This window comes from Oryx dammah, unplaced genomic scaffold, assembly GCF_014754425.2.
Source record: "Oryx dammah isolate SB20612 unplaced genomic scaffold, SCBI_Odam_1.1 HiC_scaffold_2, whole genome shotgun sequence".
NCBI classification, from domain to species: domain Eukaryota; kingdom Metazoa; phylum Chordata; class Mammalia; order Artiodactyla; family Bovidae; genus Oryx; species Oryx dammah.
Window position 1 is genome coordinate 3,421,856 of NW_024070186.1, and position 22,846 is coordinate 3,444,701.

The 22,846-nt window shown below is 50.5% G+C and overlaps 1 protein-coding gene across 2 annotated transcripts in view; it reads right to left on the reverse strand.

Moving 5' to 3' along the window:
• Positions 1 to 22,846, reverse strand: part of PLCL2 (phospholipase C like 2) — a 207,598-nt gene that overhangs the window by 28,782 nt on the left and 155,970 nt on the right. Inside the window, exon 5 of one of the 2 annotated variants that reach the window (XM_040263492.1) lies at positions 4,965 to 5,074. The exons of the other annotated variant lie outside the window; for it this stretch is intronic. Within the exon in view, the coding sequence (XP_040119426.1) occupies positions 4,965 to 5,074 (110 nt within the window). The remainder of the gene's footprint in view (positions 1 to 4,964; positions 5,075 to 22,846) is intronic. 2 annotated transcript variants of the gene reach the window in all.

Consider the following 22,846-nt stretch of genomic DNA (forward strand, 5'->3'; position numbering starts at 1 on the left):
ACAGCACCTTGGATGGCTCTCGGAAGTGTTCTGCTCAACGCCAGAGGCCAGGCACAGAGATTAGCAGCACACGTCTCCATGTCTGTGACATTCTGGAGCAGGGGAGGCCACAGAGACAGAGGCGAGACCAGCAGGCGGCCAGGCAGGGGAGTTCCCCACACAGGGCAGAAGAGGACCCCTGGGGTGACATCTGCCATCCCTGTGGTGGGCTGCATGACTACACACACTTGTCAGAAGTCACTGAATTGCAGTTAGAACTGGTGGATTTTATTTTACATAAGTTATACCTCAATAAAGCTCATCAAAACAGAGAATGGTGCTGACTGTCTAATGAGTGTGAGGTCTTGAGGGCTGGTTTCTGAATTAAAGAGGCAATCAGAAGTCTGTGGGGATGAATGACACCCTCTTCCCAGTTATCAGCGGAAACCCTAGAACAGGACAGCAACAAACTCTGAGAAAGCTGGGCCCAAGCACCCAAACAAAGGCTGTCTCTGACACCAGCTGAGACTTCTCCTTTCTCGGCCGCTCCCTCGGGCTACAGGAAAGCATGGGTGACTTCTTGGGCTGCTGGCGACAGCAGACCAGCTTAAATATTGAGCTTTAAGTGAGCAGCATGGAACCACAGTCCTGGGACCAACAGGGATGTTTAAACCTGGACAACGGAAAAGTACCAATATGTTACCTTCCCACCCAGAAATAGTAGCAGGCGTTGATATTCTCATCTTTCATAGCAGAAGGTCAACCAATAAATCTTATGAATGAAATGTATAATTTCAAAAAACCCAATTAATCCAAATGTATAACCCAAAAAACCCAAATGTATAGCTTTCAAAAATGACTCCAATTAACATTTTACATAATCTTTTTTCTTAACCTCAGAGGGATTTTATAGGAAATAAATACCCTTTAGAGTAAAAATTGTTCAGCAATTCACTCAGTTTCTTTATGGTTGCTTTTAGGCTTCCCTGTGGCTCAGATGGCAAAAAAATCCACCTGCCTTCAGGAGACCCGGCCTCAGTCCTGGGTTGGGAAGATCCCCTGGAGGAGGCGATGGTAACCCACTCCAGGATTCTTGCCTGGAGACTCCCACGGACAGAGGAGCCTGGAGGGCAACAGTCCATGGGGTCGCAAAGAGTCAGACACGACTGAGTGACTAACACTTCACTTCAAAGTGAAATTTAGTACTTAAAAAATTAAATAGAGAAATTATAGTAGGATCTTGTCTACTGATATACTTTATTTCATAATATTGGAGACACTAATGTTTATAAGACATACATTCCCTGTTGGCTCAGCTGGTAAAGAATCCGCCTGCAATGTGGGAGACCTGGGTTCAGTCCCTGGGTTGGGAAGATCCCCTGGAGAAGGGAAAGGCTCCCCACTCCAGGATTCTGGCCTGGAGAATCCCATGGACTATACAGTCCATGGAGTCGCAAAGAGTTGGACACGACTGAGTGACTTTCACAAGGAAGAAAATCACTCCAATTTAAGTAGGCTACAATGCAAAGAGGCCATGAATTATATGATATGCAAAAATATATCAAAGATGTGAAAACCATGGGAAAAAAAGTATGACTCAGAATCAATAAAATATATCTCTATTCACCCATCCATATGCATATAAAACAGTTCCTGGAATAAGGTCACACGTTTAAAAGCAATTATTTCTCAGACGGAGGATCTGAGGTCATTTAAAAACTTATCTTTTATGCATTAAAAATGTTCTTTGTAATGAAGACATGTTCACAAAAACAAATGATTTTTATTCAAAGGGGAAAAAAATGAAGTAAATATGACACGATGTTGGGCTTCCCTGTGGTCCGATGGTTAAGAATCCACCTGCCAATGCAGGGGACACAGGTTCGATCCCTGGTCCGCGAAGACCCGACCTGCCTGGGGTAACTAAGCCCGTGAGCCGCAACTGCTGAGCCTGTGCTCCGCAACAGAGAAAGCGCTGGGGCGAGGAGCCCACGCGCCCAATCTGGAGAGCAGCCCTCCCTGGCTGCGCCTAGAGAACGCTCAGGGCAGGCAATGAAGGCTCAGCGCGCCCAAAACAAAGACATACATAAACCTTTAAAAGAAAGTACGCCAAGATGTTAACAGTGGGTCCTTCTGGGTGTGGGCTCAGATAGACATTTCTCCTTCATCCATGTCTGCATTTTAAAGTAGTCCTTAAAACCGAGAAAACAAAGCGAAGCCAGCAGAGACTCGCGAAACCTGGGCTGGACACCCTCGGATGAAAGCCGTTTGCAGCCAGGGGTCTCATCCGCGATCCGCACGCTGCGAGTCCTTCATCCTGCGACCGCGGCCGCCCTGCCTGCCGCGTGCTTCAGATGCGCCGCGGATTCGGAAGGCAGCTGCCCCCTCCGCTCGGCCCCCAGGGCCCTGAAGGCCGGAGTCCCGGGGCCGTCCTGAGACGCCGGCGGGAGGTCTGCGGTGCGGCGCGGGAGACAGCGCGTTAGGCGCCCAGGCGACCCGCACATCTGGCCACACAGCCCCGGGGCTGCTCGGCACGTCTCGAGGGAAGGTCTGGAGGCTTCCCCAAGCTTCTGTGCCCCCACGAGGGCGCCCCGGAGGACCAGCCCCGCGCAAAGGACAGGTGAGGAGAGGAACGCGAGAGACCCACACCCTCCTGCCAGAGAAGGCTGGGTGCTCAGCCCAGGCCCGCGTCTAAAACTCCGCGAGCACTGGGCTGGCCAAAGCACGTTTACACCTGTGAACTACGCGGCCATGAACGAGGCCCTCCCGCCGGACAGAAAAGACGCGCAGATCTCTGCAGCCCTTCCCCACTCCAGGCCTGGTTCTGCCATGCGCAAACACCACCTAGAGCAAATACCACCCTGGAGACTTCCAACACCTATTACCCTGTCCTATGCATTTGTTTCCATATGAACAGAAATCTGAGGTTTTAGTTCTCTCTCCTGGACATAATTCATAAGAAAATGGTTTCCTCAGTACAGCCGTTTGGTTCAATTGCCTGTTTCTAGAATCTGATCCATTACTTTGCTCTGGCTCTTTTTCACGACTGTGTGCACCAGGCTTCCATTTCCAGGGGTCCTCAGCCCAGTGCTTCCCAAACGGTAATGTGTGTAAGGATCCCCTGGGATCTTATGAGAAAAAAAAAAAAAGCCAAATGAGCCTTTGTTCCTATCACAGGGCTACACACTATGGCACTATTTTCCCCTGAAGTTTGCAGGAAGTTTACAGTGTACCAGCAAGCTGTAAAGCCAAATGCCTCTCCACTGTACATTTCTCTATCTGCTATTTATTGAACTACAAGTGATCAGAGTTAAATACTAAGCAGAAGATCTAGAGATTTTAAAAAGTACATGTGTAGGAAGGGAAGTATTTGAAGAAGTTCAGAAAATGACTAATTATACAAATGAGTAGGGGCGTTAAGATGAGAAAGTGCAAGTTGGCTAGCTTGGGCAGGGTAACTTCTCATTAAATTGAATCAGAAAACTTGTCTGCTGCAGGGTGGATCCTTTAACTTGAGGGGGAACAGGAAAATTAAAAGAGGCAGCTGTGATAACGTCTTTAAAGCTTTGAATTCAACTGAGAAGAAAGCTGGGAGGGTGAACCAGAGAGTAATTTTACGTTGAGTTGTCCGAGGCCCAGACAAATAATATTTCTGTGTTATTATTCAAGGTCCCAAACACCGAGATGAAGAAAAGATCATCGAGACAAAACACAAAAACGTTCCAAGGCACACGCTGCTGCTGCTGCTTAGCCACTCAGTCGTGTCCCACTCTCTGAGACCCACTGGACTGTAGCCCACCAGGCTCCTCTGTCCACGGGGATTCTCCAGGCAAGAATACTGGAGTGGGTTGCCATGCCTTCCTCCAGGGGACCTTCCCGACCCAGGGCTCGAAACCTGATCTCCTGCATGGCAGGCAGATTCTGTACCATCTGAGCCGCCAGAGAAGCCCCAAGACACACACGTTAACAGTATTTTTAAAGTTGTGTCTTATGATACGCAGGGCTTCCCAGGTGATCCAGTGGTAAGGAATCCGCCTGCCGATGCAGGAAATGCAGGTTTGATCCCTGGGTCGGGAAGATGCCCTGGAGAAGGGAATGGCAACCCACTCCAGCATCCTTGCCTGGAAAATCCCAGGGACAGAGGAGCCTGGTGGGCTACAGTCCACGGGGCTGCAAAAGTTGGACCCGACTGGGCAACTAAACAACACATTATATATTATATATATTACATATTATATATTATATATATTACATATTATATATCCCACGGAGAGAAAGGCTGGGGGACGCACAGCAGAAGGCCCTGGATGGTGAGACTGTGTTTCCCTATGGCTACGCTAGTTTGACATTTTCTATAATGAAAATACATCACTTTCATAATAAAAATAATAACAGTTAATTTTTAAGTGGTCAGGTTGAAATAGAGAGATGGAGGGAAGCAGGGAAGGAGGAAGGAAGCAGATAATCAGTTATGGATGTTTTTTCCCTTGGAGGGAAATGTCTTTCAAACGGCAATCCCCTTCACATACTTCTTTCGAGTATGCCCCCCATGATTCTTTCCTATTTTTTTCCCTGGGATCACATTAATATTAAGGCTGTGATTATGCTTTCAAGCGTTGAATGAAACTTGAGGAACCAGAATCTTCCAACTCCCAGTCGTTTCTCTGTAATCAGTGCTGCTTCCCATGCAGCGACTGGCAGCTATGAAGTCTCCAGTGTTTCAAGGGCGAAACGCAAGGCCCCTCCCCTTCCCGGCAGGACCCATAGCGTGCCAGCCACTCGATCCCTGTCCTCCCCGTGAGCCGCCTGCACAGCGACCGTGCCGCACACTCTCCCGAGAGCAGTCCTCACTGGACTTCTGTGACAAACTGCAGCCTTGATGGGCTGCTGATGCACAGCACAGGAAAGGGGCCACTAACGAGTGGGAAGCCACGCGCGGGAAAGGGCTGCAGACTCGGGAGCACCAGGAACGGCTCAGAAAGCACCTTTAGGATGGTGATGTTCCAGGTGAAGCTCTCCACGGCCTTCTGCAGCTTGCGTTCCTTCAGGCCTTCCCTGGCGCCAATGCTGTGCAGGTGCTCGTGGAACTCCATGGCTGAAAGAAGCAGAACGACAGAGGACGTTACTTCCCCACCCAGTCTGTGGCAATGGGCCGGCAATATTTACCTTTCCAGGTATAGCTAGAAAGATTCCAGTCTCCACTGGGATTTCACAGAGGATGAAATAACAAAGTTCCGCAGGGGAGGCAATGCCAATTCACAGCCCCAGCAAGGCAGACGGCATCTCTGAGTGCGTGCCTGTGGACTGGGAGGCTGCCCAGGGCACAGATGACCATCCGCGTTCTTCCTCTAGAAGTGGGGGCGCTGAAGAGACTCAGCCAGGTTCAGAGACTGAGGCTGAGGGAGCGGGAGGGACCGTGGACCAGGGCCAGGCTTTGGAATCTCGGAGGCTGATTTTAGCTCCACCGAGGTCTCAATGATGCTTCTGAACTGTGGTGTTGGAGAAGACTCTTGAGAGTCCCTTGGACTGCAAGGAGAGCCAAGCAGTCCATCCTAAAGGAAATCAGTCCTGAATATTCACTGGAAGGAGTGATGCTGAAACTCCAATACTTTGGCCACCTGACGTGAAAAGCTGACCCATTTGAAAAGACCCTGACACTGGGAAAGATTGAGGGCAGGAGGAGAAGGGGACGACAGAGGATGAGATGGTTGGACAGCATCACCGACTCAATGGACATGGGCTTGGGTAAACTCTGGCAGTTGGTGATGGACAGGGAGGCCTGGTGTGCTGTGGTCCATGGGGTCACAGAGTCAGACACAACTGAGCAACTGAACTGAACCGAGGTCTCAATGTTGGCAATTAGGGATGAAAAAAAGCACAAAGCACTGTGTCCTGTCCCAGTAAGATGACCTGAGGTCCCAGACCAAGCAGCAGAGGGGAGAGGGTGAGAGAAAGCCAGGGCCCCCTAACTCTGTATAATTCACAGGTGCACATTCCTCACCACCATTCAAAACATACGAACGAGAGAGTGGTGGGACGTCCTCTTCCTGATTTAATATCATTAAAACTCATGGGTTTTGTTTTTTTTTACATATTCACTGCAGTCAGTTATCCCATTGCTGGCCAATGGGAGCCCTGCAGGTGGGTTTCTAAGTCCTTCTGAGGTCACTGATTAGACTTGACACGTCCCTTGCTTCTGGCATAAGACGTTCTAGAGTTAGCAAGTACTCTGCTCACCTGGGCCCGGAGCCAGGCACTTCTCCAAGGACCTCTGGATTCTTACAGCAGAGAATGTGCTCAAAGACCACAGTCTGGGGGCCAGGAGTGCTCACTGTGACTGGGTCTCCACTGTTTCCCAGGCTCTTTAGTGAACAGATCTTAGGTACAGGGCTATTTTTTTTTAAGGGAAGAATACGATCTTGCTTGTACTTCTAATTCAAATTTACAGATACAATGTTTTCACTATTTTTTTTTCCTTAAATCTTAGACTTATTTCTTTGGCAGACAATCTTAATTAACCACATCAACATAACTAATAGTAAGACTGCTAAATACAATTTAAACTCTACACTTTTTTTGTCCTTAGAGCATCTCCTTGAGAATGTAATAAAAGCAGTGTCCTAAGGTCAGTCAAGGCAATTTTCTTTACATGGTCATGTCCGTAACAAAGTACAATTACCTTCGTTTGTTTCCTTTTTGTCTCACTGTGTATGTGGGAGTGTGAAATGTTTTTGCTTTTTTGGGTAAATTTCTTTTTTAATGATTCCTAAGTCCAACTGCATATCAAGATGCATTCAGGTAAACCTTTCTTTCTTCCTGGATTCCTCTACGCGAATCCCTCCCTCCCCCTGCACATTTTTCTGCGTTTTTAGCTTGTCTTTTATTGCCCTCTTTCTCCTTGAAGGTCTACGCAGAGGTGTCCATATATCCACAGTCCCCTAGGTCTTGCACAAAAGCAGCGCAGCGTGCACAGCGCTCTCTGGCTGTTCATGCAGCCATGGTGGGGATGGCTCACTGCCCACGTATCAAGCCCTTCCCACCCTTTGCTGACACCTACAGAGCCCCCCACACACTGTGGAGATGAACCAGCCCTCACGGATGGACGTGGTCTCCAGTATTTCACTGTTACAACTAATGTTGGAGCAGCTGTCATTTTACAAGACACTTCCCGTGCTCTTTTGTACATTTTTCCTGCTCAGCTGAGCACCCCAAGTTCTCACGCCCTTTCTATGCAGCATCGCTTCAAAGCAGCTCTTTACACAGTGATTGACAGGAATGTTATTCCTTAGTGTCTTTACACAGTGAACAAGAGCTGACATACAGGATAAATATAGTAACCTGCCAATCTAGTCTGGCTTCTTCTCCATTTTCTCTCTCCAAATAGGAACCAGGGCCCTAATTCCTGTGATGCTAATAAAGCTTGAGAAGCTCATTGGTTTAAAAAAGGAACAGTAATTAGTAGAAGTCATTACATTGTCTAGGAAACTCCCACACTGACCCTTCTCCTGCATTCAGCCTCTCTTTGGACAACGCCCCAGCTTGGTCACTAACCGCCCCCCCAGCCCACTGCTGGAAGCCTGGCACACAGAGGGCCACATCCTCCATATCTGCTTCCAACCTTCCCTGGATGTTCTTGGTTTAATACACTGAAATAAAAGACAAATAATAACCATGACTAGCTGGCAATTATGTTCTAAAATCCAGGATTTCTGCTAAAGCAACACACACACACACTTCTCCCTGGTGGGTCGGAGGGACTCCCTGGCACACGCCTTGATGACTCAGATCCACCTCCTAGAATGTGGCCAGACGAGGCCCTGATGATAAGACCCCAATGGTTCTTCAGTTTTAATATTTCGGCATCACCTGGATTTCAGGATATTAGTCTTTAATATCCATATTTCGGGTAGTCAGGAAGCATTACGGTCTTAGAAGCACCACTGAGACTCGGAAGGTGGGTGTCCAGATGGAACATGGAAAAGAGAGGAGACAGGAGAGCGGGGGGAGCAGTGACGCTCTGTTAACAAGGCTGAGCTCAGACAAGCGTCCAGCCCAGGCTGCAAGGAGGCAGCCTTCAGAAAGCTCAGAAGAACAAGAGCCAGAGGCTGCCGTGGGAAGGACTGAGGACTCAAGGAAGGAAGACAGTGCGGATGATTAAAAAATGATGCTGATAAAGATGAAATGCGGAAACATTTAAGAAAAAAAAATTCAGCTGCCTAAAAAGCTTGTATTCTACGCGTCTATTAAGGTACAGCCACAATGGAGAACAGTTTGGAGAGTTCTTAAAAAACTAAGAATAAAACTACCATACGACCCAACAACCCTACTACTTGGCATATTCCCTGAAAAAACCATAACTGAAAAATACACATTTACCCCAGTATTCATGGCAGCACTATTTACAATAGCTAGAACGTGGAAGCAAGCTAGATGTCCATTGACAGGTGAATGGATAAAGAAGTGTGGTACACGTACACAATGGGATATTACTCAGCCATAGAAAGGAACACATCCGAGTCAGTTCTGATGAGAGGAACGAACCTAGAGCCTCTTATACAAGTGAAATCAGTCAGAAAGAGAGAAACAAGTAATCATACGTTACTGCGTATATATGCAATCTAGAAAAATGGCACTGATGACCCTATTTGCAGGGCAGCAACAGAGACACAGATATAGAGATGGACCTGCAGACACAGCCGGGGAGGCCACGGGGAGGAGCAGGGCAGCAAGAAGCACGTCCGCTCTCATACCGGAAGTAGACAGCCCGCGGGAACCTGCTGCGGACGCTGCGAGCTCAGAGCTGGTGCCCAGGAAAACCCGGGCGGGAGGTTCAGGAGACAGGGGGCCTGTGTGCGCCTAGGGCCGATTCATGCTGATGTGCGGCAGAAACCAACACGATATTGTAAGGCAACTGTCCTCCAATTAAAACATTTTAAAAGGGAGATAAGACATTTCACCCTTATCTTCCCCTTCTTAAAATATCTATATAGTCAAATAAAAGTCCAAAAGGAGGCAAAAAGTTAGGGTTAGGGTGTGTGAGTTTGTGTGTGCAAGAGTGTGTATGTGTGTATGAGTGTGTATGTGTGACTGAGCATGTGTGTGTGTGACTATGTGAGTGTATTTGTGTGTAAGTGTATATGTGTATATTTAATAATGAAGTTCTTTAAAAGTGGGCACAAAAAGTGATGAGCTGAAAAATGGAAAATTTTGTTAAAAATAAGAAAGCTTATATTTTAGGAAGTAGCCAAGACTATCCGTTCCAATGGTAGGTATTTCATTCCTTGGTCTGCTACATAATATATCTGTTTCTTTAAAAGAATTTTCACATTATTAACTTACAGACTACTGTTGTAAACATTCTGCCAGTCGGCTAACAGGCAGCACATGTTGACTTCGGATTCAAAGGATCCTCACTTTGACTTACACAGCATGACTGCGCTGCTCACTGCTTCCCTGCGACGTGCCAAGTCCAGGCCAGAGACAAGATCAAGGGAAGCGAAAGGCCACTCACCAAGCACCTTACACGCACTGCACGGGAAACTTGGAGAGAGGCTCTGGAACTTTTCCGAGTAAAGGTAAAGAAGAATTCGGAGGAGACTTTCAAGACGGGGAAATCACATCAAAAGCTCACCCTCTGCGTGTGGGGCAGCTCCTACAGGACAGCTCGGGGACGCCGGCAAGAAGACCCTATACTTTCCGAAAGGCCAATTGGCGTCCTTGGAATGGGCGAGGGCAAAAAGCAGAGGCAGAAAGGGAGACAGAGCTTCCAGGACAGGGGCCTGCGCCCAGGCAGGGAATCGTGAAGGAGGACACATTTGCACACTGGGAAACCCCACACAGGTGGCGTCACGGGGGAGCTTGGGAACCCCAGAGGGCGGAGAAATGGCAACGGCGGGTGCTCGAAGGTAAAAGGCGTGTCCACCTGGGAGACCAAGCGGTTTGGCCCTGCCAAGGGGCCCCGCCAAGGGGCCCCCAACACAGGGCCAACTCCTCTGGGAAAGTGCACAGCCCCCTGGTGACTTCCCGCAAGTTCCAGGCACGGCAGGTACTCCCCAAACGCCCTAGCGTGACTGAGCCCCAACAACCGGCTCCTTTCAGCCCCATGTCTTGGCCGAGAATAGAGACCTGTAGGCAGGAGCAGGCCCAGGGCCAAAGCAAAACAGCAGGAGGCTGTGTGAGCAAAGGGAGGAGGGGGAGGTCGCCCATGCAGCCGCAGGGCAGCAGGTTAATGCCCTGGAACTAGCATCAGACTGTGAGCCTCAGATATGCTGACGACACCACCCTTACGGCAGAAAGTGGAGAAGAACTAAAAAGCCTCCTGACGAAAGTGAAAGAGGAGAGGGAAAAAGCTGGCTTAAAGCTCACCATTCAGAAAACGAAGACCATGGCATCCAGTCCCATCACTTCATGGCAAGTAGATGGGGAAATGGTGGAAACAGTGGCTGACTTTATTTTTCTGGGCTCCAAAATCACTGTGGATGGTGATTGCAGCCATGAAATTAAAAGACACTTACTCCTTGGAAGGAAAGTTATGACCATCTTAGACAGCATCTTAAAAAGCAGAGACATTACTTTGCCAACAAAGATCCGTCTAGTCAAGGCTACGGTTTTTCCAGTGGTCATGTATGGATGTGAGAGTTGGACTGTGAAGAAAGCTGAGCGCTGAAGAATTGATGCTTTTGAACTGTGGTGTTGGAGAAGACTCTTGAGAGTCCCTTGGACTGCAAGGATATCCAACCAGTCGATCCTAAAGGAAATCAGTCCTGGGTGTTCACTGGAAGGACTGATGTTGAAGCTGAAGCTCCAATACTTTGGCCACCTGATGCGAAGAGTTGACTCACTGGAAGAGACCCTGATGCTGGAAAAGACTGAAGGCAGGAGGAGAAGGGGACGACAGAGGATGAGATGGTTGGATGGCATCACCGATGGACATGGGTTTGGGTGGACTCCGGGTGTTGGTGATGGACAGGGAGGCCTGGCGTGCTGCGGTTCATGGGGTCGCAGAGAGTCAGACATGACTGAGCGACTGAACTGAACTGAGCAACAGATTGTGGACTTTAGGAGCAACTAGACTTCGGGAATAAGTACAAGCTGGAGCAAGGCAGGCTCTGAGTCTGAGCTGAGCCCACAGTGCCCACAGCAGACTCAGAGACCTTCCTGAAAAGACTGGCCGGAGCAGGAAAGTGGAGGAGCCACAGGGACGCTCTTCTCATGTATATTCTATATGTACTCCCTCCCCTTTTTCCCCATAGTGTTATGATGTTGTTCTTTATTAGTCCTTTAATTTGTATAACCTTTCCTGCTTTAAAAAAAAAAAACCTTATTTTAAAAGAAATTCACTTCATTTTCCTAATTTTACTGCTTAGTACTGCTTAGTTACACTGCAATTTTTTCCATGCTTTAGATTTTGTTTCCGATGGTTTGTCTTTCATTCTGCGTTTCTGGGAGTCTAGTTTTTAGCATCCATTTTCCCTTAAGGGTTTGATTATTGGCTTGATTGCTTTCTTCTTTCTTGACTCCTATTTTTCTCATGTTTTCCTCTCTTCTTTTCCCTCTGTAAGTGTGTGAATCTCTTTGGGTGTTCTTGGCTGTTGGATGCTGTTTCACCTTTAGTCTTGGGGTTATGTCTTCTCTGTGGCCTGTGAAGTCCTGGTGCTGAAACCCGAGGGGTTGGACTGAAACCCCCGAGGTGGGAGACCCAAGTCCAGGACTTTGGACCACCAGAGAACTCCTGACCCCATGGAACATTAACAGGCAAGAGCCTTCTCAAAGACTTCATCTGAAAACCAAGACCAAGCCTCCACCCAAAGGCCTGCGAGCTCCGGTGCCAGACACACAAGACGGTCAAGATCCTGTTTTTTAAAATGACTGGCCCAGCTTACATAATTATTTATTTCCAGATTATTTTATATTGAACAAGATTTTTTTAATGTTTTCTAGTTTCTTTTTTTCTTTTTTTTTTTTGTAAAAGAGAACTCCAGTATGCAACAATCAGGAATATTTATGTGAAGAGGTAAAGCTGAACCCTTATCTAGGATTTCTGTAACAGGTGGACTTTTCATAGTAGTTCTGTATTTCGGTAGTCAATACTCATAATACTAAGACACAAAAGGGCTCATCAATTTGGATAATGAAAATAATTTTTGGTGCTTGAAGTGTTAACACCAATTGGGCAGGCAATAACACTTACTGATCACACACCATATACCGGTCATTTGACCACCGGTTGTGTTGAATCCCACTAAGACCCATTGCTTAAACGTGCTGCACACTGTAAAAAGCTCAGACTTCTGGAAGCATGGAAAGCAAGCCCAGGCAAGGGAACTAGTGCCTATATTATCTGACAATCCTTTTATGCAGAAATCTTTGTAACTTTGCTTTGGAATACAATGGCTGAGTGTAGAGGCATTAGTGCAGTGAAGAGGGTGATAGCATTAAAATCATGACATGAGAAAACATAATTTCTGCTTCTTTAAAATCAATGCCAGAATAAACTCAGTAGGTGCAGCTGCAAATTAGGAATTTTGCATGAGGAAATATAGTATGTAAGGGAGATTTAGTAGGCTTTTAAGGAGGACATATTACAACGTGAGACTTTACAAAATAAATTACAAGCAACTGGCAATGTAAAGATGGCTTAATCTTTCAATATTTAAAAAAATAATCAACCAGAAAAGTTTAAATGTCTGAAAACTTGAGGACGTCCATTCTGAGTTTTCACTAGTGACTGGACAGAAATGAGAGTGAACGGCACCTCTGGTAGCTGACTGCCCTCGTTCTGGTTGTGAAATTGTCAGCAGTTATGTTACATAACAAGGCAGAAAGGGAGTTCTGACCATGTCCGTGGTGGAGTAACAAGCATGTTGAACTCTAATTAAAGAAAGGCGACTGTGGGTGTCTGTCCCCCCAGACAGGGCCTGGGAGCAGCCAGGACGCTCAGCTGTGGCTTTGGGGTGCTAGCTGGGTTTCAGGACGCCGGGGCCCCCCTTACTTCTTCAGGAACAAGTCCCACGTGCTGGCCCTTGGGCCAGCTGAGGGAGGTTAGTTCTGCACCCCGCCTTCTTACTAACTCCACCATTCTCTCCACGTGCAGGCACGCAGCCCTTTGTATTGACACAAAGTCCATATGTGGGTTTCTGCATGCCCCTAGTTTGCCAGCTATCAGCGTGTCTTCTGTCCACCTAGGCTGCTGGTATTTGGGGGTGACAGGCCCTGCGCCCTGGGAAGGGGCGGTCCATCTACACAGGCGTGGTGCCCAGACACAGCGCTCGCAGGCAGGCAGCCTCGCACTAACGCTGCTAAGTGGAGTCTTTACAGGTCTAAGAAGGATAAGAAGAGAGGCAGGAAAACCACCCAAACCAGTTTCTCCTTAGCTGGTAGAGGACCATAGGCCGCAGCTCCCCTTGGTGCCGTGGGGAGACGCAGACCAAGGCAGCTTCTGCGCAAGCTCTGCTCCTTGGCCTGTGACAGGAGGGGCTGACACAGCGCGCCTCCCGATGCCAAACACGCGTGTGTTATCCATGAATCCTAGTTAAGAAAAGCCTCCCTTCTTCTGAAAATAGGTAGAATTTCATTCAAGATTTCTTTGTGACAACCATCAGCAAAACCAGTATTTCAAAGTTTCTAAGCAGGTTTAAGCCCAAAGCCATCTCATATTCTTACAGAAAGAAGGTCGCTCCTAGCTTTCACAGCCTGGTGGCCTCGGGGAGAAGCAGAGGCAGGCGAGCGTCCCTCCGTGGACCAGTCTGCAGGTCTCAGAACAGAAACCAGGCCAGCAACGCTGAGGCAGGAAGAAGAGGCGCTGGTTTTCTTTCAGGAGTAAGTTCTGTTTCCCAGCAAGTACCTTCCAAATGTGATGCCCACACATCTCCATCATAAATGTGTGCATTTTAGAGCCACGGGGAGTTGCCTGCCCGGCTTGGCTGTTTAACAAAGTAACCGTATCTGTCCTCTTCGTCACTGCCCCATTTCCTGGTCTGGTCTGAACGAAACGGCACTGTAAGGGCCTCAGATGAAGCATGTTCTACGTGCCCATGTGTGCTTCAAAGGCAGAAGGTCACATGTGGGACAACCATTCAACAAGGCTGGCGAAGGAATCAAGGTTCCTTGATTCTACTTCAATGCTGCCAGGCAGGTAAGACAAAGATGACCGCTAATTCTGGGCAAAAAAATGGAGATCTCTGTTGAGTTTGAGCACACTTCATGTGAACACCAAGACTAACTATGTAAACAGTCTTCTGAAAAACATGCTGTGATACAATTTCAACGTGCGACATCATTTAACAGTCAAAATATACAGTGTGTTCAAAAGCACGAAGTCTGAGGGCTGTGAGCATATCACCCAAATCCAACGATGTGCTTGGGGACATGGACTAAAACATGGGTAAAAGTTCAAAGCGCAGTGACGGCCACATCCCCAGCACAGACCCGGCAGGGCCTGCTGCAGCGGCTCTTCTGTCAAGAGGACTGGCTCTGAGGCCCAGCTGTTCTGTGCCAGAGACACTACGGCTAGGTTCCTCTGACTCTCTGACCCCAAGTTTGTGTTCCCAGAAGAAAGCCATGGGTTATTTTTTTTCAGGGATGTTAACCAAGAAGAAAAGCTGCTCATGTTCCTTTGTGGAAATGAACTTGAGAACAGGTCATCAAACAGCAGCGGTGGTAGCGGTTTAGTCGCTAAGTCGCGTCCGACTCTTGAGATCGCATGGACTGCAGCCCGCCAGGCTCCTCTGTCCGTGGGATTCTCCAGGCAAGAGTACTGGAGTGGGTTGCCATTGCCTTCTCCAGGGGATCTTCCCCAATCAAGGCTCGAACCTGGGTCTCCGGCAGAATCTGTCTCAGTGCAAGACAGATTCTTTAGCCGTCAGGCACCAGGGAAGCATCAAACAGAAGACAGAAAGCAAATGGAAAGGCAGTGATCCTACAAGAATCTAGTTCACTCTGCTCTGTAGGGAATGGAGCACACAGGCCACATGAATAAAACAGGAGGTCACTCCCTGGGACCCCGGTGGACCTTTCCAACCATACCTACGAAGTTAAATTTTTAAAAATTGGTATGGCCCTGCAGAACTAGATTGATTTCTATGTAAAAAACTATATTTTAGAAATTCATTGCTTCTTTCCACATCATCTCTCAAAAATTTAAACAGCTCAGATTTTTTATAGAAGGGGGTGCTAGTTTCACATAATTTTCCAATTATTCTTTCAAAACACTGTAATTTAAATATTTTGGTTTTGAGGGGCTTAAAGCTTAATGACGAGATGAAATGCAATGCTGATAGATTATCACCTTTTCAAAAAGTTAATAAAGAAGTGTAAACCTTCCAAGATGATACATAATTACATTAGCTGAGAACATGAGTGCAGCTGCATATAAAGCAGTGGCGAGAAATTTCTACTCCTATCAGATTTCCTGCTTCCCATCACGGATAAACCCAGATGGAAACCAAGCACTCATAAAAATAAAAAATGTAAAATACAAGATACATACAACCCTAAGATATGAAGAATGGGCTTTGCTTTGAAGGAAAGGGAGGCTCAGGCAGGAACACGGCAGCCTTTCCTCTTTGCAGAAAATAAATGGCATTTTCTCATGCCAAATATGAAGCGGGTGCCCTCTCAGACATCCTGGATAGAGTTTACATACCCATCTAAATGATCTGAGTCTAAGATATACCATGTAGCTCATGGTTCAGAAGTTTCAGAAGCAACTATAATTTTTAAAAAATACTCAAAGAGACAAATCGATCTCAAATGTATACATTGAAAGATTACTTTTTCACCTGAAACTCTACTTTGCTGTCCTAGAAAGCCCTTTTATCACCCACACGTCCCATGCAGAAATATTTTGTGTGTGTACTGAAAACAGAAGCCAGAAGTAGGGATGCTTCAAACTGTGACAAAGGGAGATATGTGTCGATCATTTTAACGTTTCAAATTTCCCAAAAGAGGCTCAGTGAGCACTTCCTGGAAGGTGGAATTCCACGGAACACAAGTCTGTCAGGGACTCATTTTATCACCGTTTAAAGGCACCACTAGGTCTCAGCGCACACCATCAAAGTACCCTGGGAACAAAAGAGGGATCACTTTTTCTGCCTAATTCACAAGCAGAACCTGCTCAGATGAGCGGGCTTTGTAACCCACGCCCTGCGCCCCCAGCCCCACAGTCTGAAGTGGGGCGCCTCCAGCCCCGCGGTCTGAAGTGGGGCGCCCCCAGCGCCAGGGTCTGAAGCAGGGCACCTCCTGTGTGCAGGCTCCGCAGGCCCCGCTGAGGTGCAGAGACGCTGGACTTCATGATTCTGTGAGCAGACGCGGCAGCCAGGGCTATGGGGGTGGTGGTCCAGGCGCAAACATCCAGGTGAGACGGTCCAGGTGAGCTGGCCCAGGCGTCACTAACGCTCCATGGGGCCCCTCCCCACGCTGCCGTCTAAACGCAGGCCGGAGGCTCGGAGGAGGAGCAAATGGCAGCCCCTCCAGACGGCCCCCTCCCTGCGGTGACCCACCACGATCAGTGTCTGGACGCCCCGGGAAGTCCCCCCAGCACCGGAGGCCCACATGAGGCCCTTGGGACGCCACCCTGCCCACCACTCTCTTTCCTTCTCCCCCTCTTATGTTTGGCCATATAAAAGTCATATGGCGCAATAATTTAAAAAGCATAGACTGGTACACGGAGGGTCCCCACCCCCAGCCTCCTTGTCACCTCCCCTGAGCAATCACTGTGACCCCCTCTCCAGCGACCTCGTCCAGAGGGTGGCGCCCTCAGTCTCCCGCCGGGCCTTTGAAACACCTTAGCAAAGAGCACCCAGAGAAGGCGATGGCACCCCACTCCAGTACTCTTGCCTGGAAAATCCCACGGGCAGAGAAGCCTGGTAGGCTGCAGTCCATGGGGTCGCTAAAACTCAAATACGAATGAGCAACTTCACTTTCACTTTTCACTTTCATGCACTAGAGAAGGAAATGGCAACCCAATCCAGTGTTCTTGCCTGGAGAATCCCAGGGACGGGGGAGCCTGGTGGGCTGCCATCTATGGGGTCACACAGAGTCGGACACCACTGAATCGACTTAGCAGCAGCAGCAGCAGCAGCAAACAGCACCAACTCAGGCCAGTATGCTTGCCTGGAGAATCCCACGGACAGAGGAGCCTGATGGGCTACAGTCCATGGGGTCACAATAGTTGGACAAGACTTAGCAACTACACCCCCACCAGCAGCAGCAAATAGCACGCACCGTCTGCCTTGCCTTTTAAAACTGTCTGTGTACACACACACCCATATGTTGATCCTATTGATACATGTGCTTTTTTTACCTTTATGTATATATAGCATCTTCCTTACACATGTGTACACATGGAGTGTGTGTGCATACACACAGGTAAATATATACACACACACGACTTTTTTGAAGTGGTTGCGTAAGGTTGGATCTGTTGTAATGTATTTAACAAGAACCCTCCTACTGAACTTAGGTTGTAACGTTGAGGTTGTTCTCGATGTTATAAAGGAAACTCTATGCATAAGTATTTCCTTAAATACATGACCAAAGCCATGGCATAAACTGACTAGGAACTGCTGGTTCCAAGTGGGCGGCGCTTGTGATTTTGAAATTTACTGCCATGTGGCTCTCACAGGTGTGGACCGGATCACGCCCGTAACCACGGGAGAGTCTTCAGCGGCCCGGGCCCCCCGCCCCCGTCAATAATAATCCCTGTGTGCCGAGACTCTGGGGTCTCTGATGTGACTGGCTCTGAGCCTCGCACACCGGCATCTCCCTGAAGCACCTCGTCCCCTGGAAGCTCAGCGCCCTCCCGCCCCTGTCTGACTGAGCGCTGACGCCCCACACTTGCTCTCCTGCCTCCCCAACGTCCACATGCTCAGGACCAGGGCTGTGTCGTCTCTCTTCACCATCCCTTCTCCAACGAGCCTGGTCTCCCAGCTCGGAAGCCCACCTGTGCGCTTATGGTTTCCAAATTCATCGCGTCCAGTCAGGACAGCTCTCCAACAGTTAGACTTGGAAGTCGACCAGGCTCGTCACGTTTGGCATGCCTAAAACCTCTGGTCGCCCCCTCCAGCCCTCTCTCCCCGGGTCCTCCCCGACTTGGTAAAGAGAACCCAGCCAAGAACCCTGCCAGCCCACCCTCCTCCCTTTCTGCTGCCCCCTGTCCGACCCACGTATAAATCCTGTGAGCGTGACCATCAGAGTACCCAGCCTGTGCGCGTCATCAGCCCAACCACCCCGGGTCAAACCGCAGTGCTGGTCTGGGGGGCTGGGTGGGAAAAAAGCCTCCGGCATCTGCATTTCCCTGCCCACCCTCCCCGCGTGTCTGATGCGGCCACACCTCCGCCCTGACCGAGGAGGAGCGCCCTCTCTGAGAGCAGGGCCTGCCTCCCTACACCAGCCTGGCCAGTGCAGCCTGGTCCTGCCACCCCCGCCTCGGCTCACGGCCCCTCTGCCTGAGATCATCCCCTTCCCTTCCCGAGGTTTGAAACGCTTGCTCGCCACCTGCAGTCGTCAGGCCTGCACCGAGGTCGCTGCTTCCCTGAGGTCTGGGCTGAACACGAGATGGAAAGGAGCCATCCGCCCCCAGCCCTGCCCGGCACGCCCTGTGCCTTTGGCCTCACTGATCCCAGAACACTCATCACTGACGGACACCGTGAGCGCTGTCTTCACTCTGCTTCTTTGTTTTCCATCACCTACTGCATGAGTTCGGCTCGGACAAGGCCGGGTTGAGACGCTGTCTTCACTCTGCTCCTTTGTCTTCCATCGCCTACTGCCTGACTTCGGCTCGGACAAGGCCGGGTTGAGACGCTGTGTTCCCATCTGTCCGCCTGCCGGCCACAGGTTTGCGTCGTCTGCGGTGCGTCTAGACGTCCTCTCATTTCATTCGAGTCTTCTGAATTTCCCTGGCTGTGACCTGTGCTCCTGCTCTTTGCAGAGAACACGAACGCTGGGGTTGCTGGCCTTTCTCCGGCTTTAGGAGCTCCTCCTGTGTCAGAGATGTCAGCCCCCCAGTAACGTAGCGCTGGCATTTTTCTGCTTCTCATTTTTTGGTGCAGCTGTGCTTCTGCTCGCCTTTGCCATACAGAATTCTTCCCACACGGTACAAGCCATCAAGGTGCTTCGTGTGTGTGGACGTTTCGTTAAAGCTTCTGGACTGGTGTCTCCTCCGGCCTGCTGCTCCCGCACCCGTCTGCGTCACGGCCACTGCTGACCTGGGCCCGGCTGCCCCTCCGGGTAGGCACCCTGGGTTTCCCCCTCCATCAGCCTTGCTCCCGGACAAGCCGCCCTCCCGGCTCAACCGCCGGCTGAGCTCTGGCCCCCCCAGCACCCTCACGACTTCCTGGCGTCTGTGGTTTCACTGTGAGTGAAGGGAAAGGTGCTCTCTTTGCGACCCCATGGAATATCCAGTCCGTGGAATTCTCCAGGCCGGAGTACTGGAGTGGGTAGCCTCTCCCTTCTCCAGGGGATCTTCCCAAGCCAGGGATGGAACCCAGGTCTGCTGCACTGCAAGCGGATTCTTCACCAGCTGAGCCACCAGGGACGCCACTGACTGCCGGTTAATTAGAGTGCCTGGGGAGCGTCTGGCGGCTCCTCAAGGAGAGGAGGGTGCTGAGGGCCTCAGAGGCATTAAGGCTTCCACGCCTTGCCTTCGGAGAGTGCAGTCAGAGTCAGGCACGCGCTCCCCGGGAAGCGCTCCGACGGGCTGCAGCTCGCGCAGCTGTGCCGCAGCGGGGCTCACCTGTCAATCTCCTTCTCTTCCTAAGCGCCCGTGATCAGGGCACTCCACAACTGCTGCTGCGTCGGCCACTGCTCTGAGGTCGCTGCATCTCAGAACCCCTGGGGCCAGCAGGGAAGCCCACTGTCGCTTAGGAGGAGGAAAGGGAGCCAGAGAAGCTGAGTGACTAACCCCACGGCACACAGCAGGGCATGGCACAGAGTGCCCAGCACCCGGGTCCCCAGGGACGAGCCTCCCGCTGCCGTGGACCAGGGCTGAGAAACCGCCTGACATACACCAGGACGGAAGTCACAGGCTCCTGGGGTCCCTTCATCAAACCTCGTTAACAGAACACCTGTGAAGTGTTTCCCGGATGGCCTGTGGAGACGATTTTATGAGTGCTGTGTTGAGTGAGACAAGGATGTGAGCAAAGCAAGTGATGGGTGGTGAAGGGTCACTTCCCTGGAAACCCCGGCTCCTACAAGCACACTGAGCTCCGAGGAGTCTGCACACCGACAGAGGGCTCCAAGCAGTCCCATCCTGCTCACGGGGGTCTGCCCGGCGTCCTGCCTGTTCACCCGGCACCACGCAGTCGGGCGCACTCTGCCTCGAGGTAAGATGCATCTATCAAGCTCTGTCATGGGGAGAGGCCAGCAGACCAGAGCTGGCCGATCAGGAAGAGCACAGGAGTCAGACGGGCAGGGCCGACGCAGCAGGGGCTGCAGGAACAGTGGGGAGCGAAGGTGGGAGGGGAGAGCGGGAAGTGAGCCAGGACCCCCGGGACGGGGTGCCAACAGGACCCCCGGGACGGGGTGCCAACAGGACCCCCGGGGATGAGGTGCCAACAGGACCCCCGGGGATGAGGTGCCAACAGGACCCCCGGGACGGGGTGCCAACAGGACCCCCGGGAGTGGGTGCCAACAGGACCCCTGGGAATGGGATGCTACCCCCGGGATGGGGCCCTAACGGGCAGAGCGGGAAGCCCCAGTGTGCAGGTTAAGGGTTCCCCCCAAAACTTAAGACTCTTGGGGATATGGCTGCATCACCCACAGCAAATAACAGACACGTCTCAAGATGACCCTGAGTCATCAAAAGTTCAGATGACTTTTGGGAGCCACATTTAAGGAAGCAGGGATGGTTTAGAACCCAGTCCAGGAAAATGTCCATTAAACGGATGGAAACGAAGGGTAAAGAAAGCTTCTGTTATTTCCGAGCTGCCTTCCGTCCCGCTGCCCTCCGTCCTGCTCCATGTGGCTGCATCCCTGCCAGTAAGGGACCTCTCTGAACAGGTGGGGGGTCCCGGGCTTTCTTTCATTTAGAGCTCCGTCACCCACTTCCTGACTGTCACACCAGACGAGGAGCTGGGCTCTTGCCCAGCGGGCGCGGACCCCACTTGTGCACCGGGCTCCCGGGGGCAACCGCCTGCCTCGTCCTTGGTCCCCAAGCCTGGGGGGTGGCCATGCCTGCTCCAGGACCACGGTGGTCAGGGACTCCTGCCACAGCTCCCGCCCCTGCCGCCCTGCTTTCCTCCTTCGTAGCTTTAGTAAACTCAGTTAAAATGAGTAGTGACTCAATGCTTGTGAGACATACGCACACGTGCAGTTTAAAGAGCCAAGAGTAGTCCCCCGTCCCCCTCTCCAGAAGCAGCCACATTCAGCCCCTTTAGCTGAGTGTGCGTCCTTCTTGAGCACTTGGGTCCACGTTTCTTCCTTTTAAGTTTTTTTATTTTTGGCTGCGCTGGGCCTGCGTGGCAATGCGGGCTTTTCTTGAGCCGCCTGAGCGGGGACCTCTCTCTGTGGGCGGCACGTGGGCTCCTCGTTGCCATGGCCTCTCGTGTCCTGGAGCGCTAGGGCACGTGGCCTCAGGCTCTGGAGCGCACACACACACTCACAGTCGTGCCACATGCCCACAGTCGTGGCCCGCGGGCTTAGCTGCCCTGGGGCACATGGAGTCTTCCCAGACCAGGGACTGAACTCCAGTCCCCTGCACAGCAGGTGGATTCTTAACCAGCGGATCAGGAGGGAAGCCCCCCCGTATTTCTAAGCAACGCACTTCCACTGTTGAGACTTCTCTCCCAAGCATTACCTATTAATGCCTGGGGGAAGTAAGCATGGCCTCCTGCCCAGACGAAGGAGGAGGACTGGGCTGCGTTCAACCTCCCCTACCGTCAGGACGCATAGGACACAGGGCGTCCCCGCCAGCTGGGATCCAACTGCTTCGGAATCCAGCTTTCCAACAGCTGTCCTCTCTTATCCCCGCCTAGCCCCGAGCTCCCAAAGGCACGTAAGTCGCACTGTAGCCGGGCTGGCTCCCCCTGCCACCGCCAGCTTCAGGCTCAGCTTTCTTGAGTCAGCTGCACCAATTCTCTGGTTATCAGTTTCCAAAATTTTGTTGCCCCCATTTTCTTTGTCCTTATTAAAAAAACAAAAACAAAACCCTGCTGTCATTTTAATGAGGCTCAGAATGGAGCAGAGATTAAATGGATGTGTTAATTCACCATCTTGGAGAGGAAGTTAGTCATTGATTTCTGTTTTCTTTCCAGAGAGCAAATGATTTTCCATTTAAATTCACCCGATAAAAGCATCCAGTGCACCCAAGCAGAGCAGGTTGGTCTTCCTTCTAGATCATCTTCCTATCTTTTTAATGAAACAGATAGATTCAACTGACTAAACAGAAAATTAAAATTCAAACACAGGCTGCCAGGTTTGGAGGCATTGAAGGACAGAAAGAGCTAGATATTAGAAAAAGGGGAAAAGATGTTTCCCCTGGAAGAGGCTGGCTAATCTTTTGCCAGCTTTTATAGACTTTTAGAAAGACCTTGAGGGAACACTGATGGTGCTGTCCCCTCTTGAGGCTTGTTCCTAACCCACACCCCCAACTTGGCTACAGCCCTTGCTAGACCAGGAGGCTGTGTGCTGTTACTCAACTCAGACCCTTCCTGCACCCCGTGGCGGCCAGGACTCACTCAGCCCACATCCCTCCCCGTGATCCGAACGTGCAGTCAGCCTCTGCCGCTGGCACCTCCAGCTCTGAGCAAACGCTGCACACCCTGCCAGCCCTGGCCCCTCCTTCTGGCCCTCTCCAGAGCTGTGTCCCCACTTTTCAGGGGAAGACGCCCCTCCCCTCCACAAGGCTCCACAGCGCAGCTCTGCGTTATCT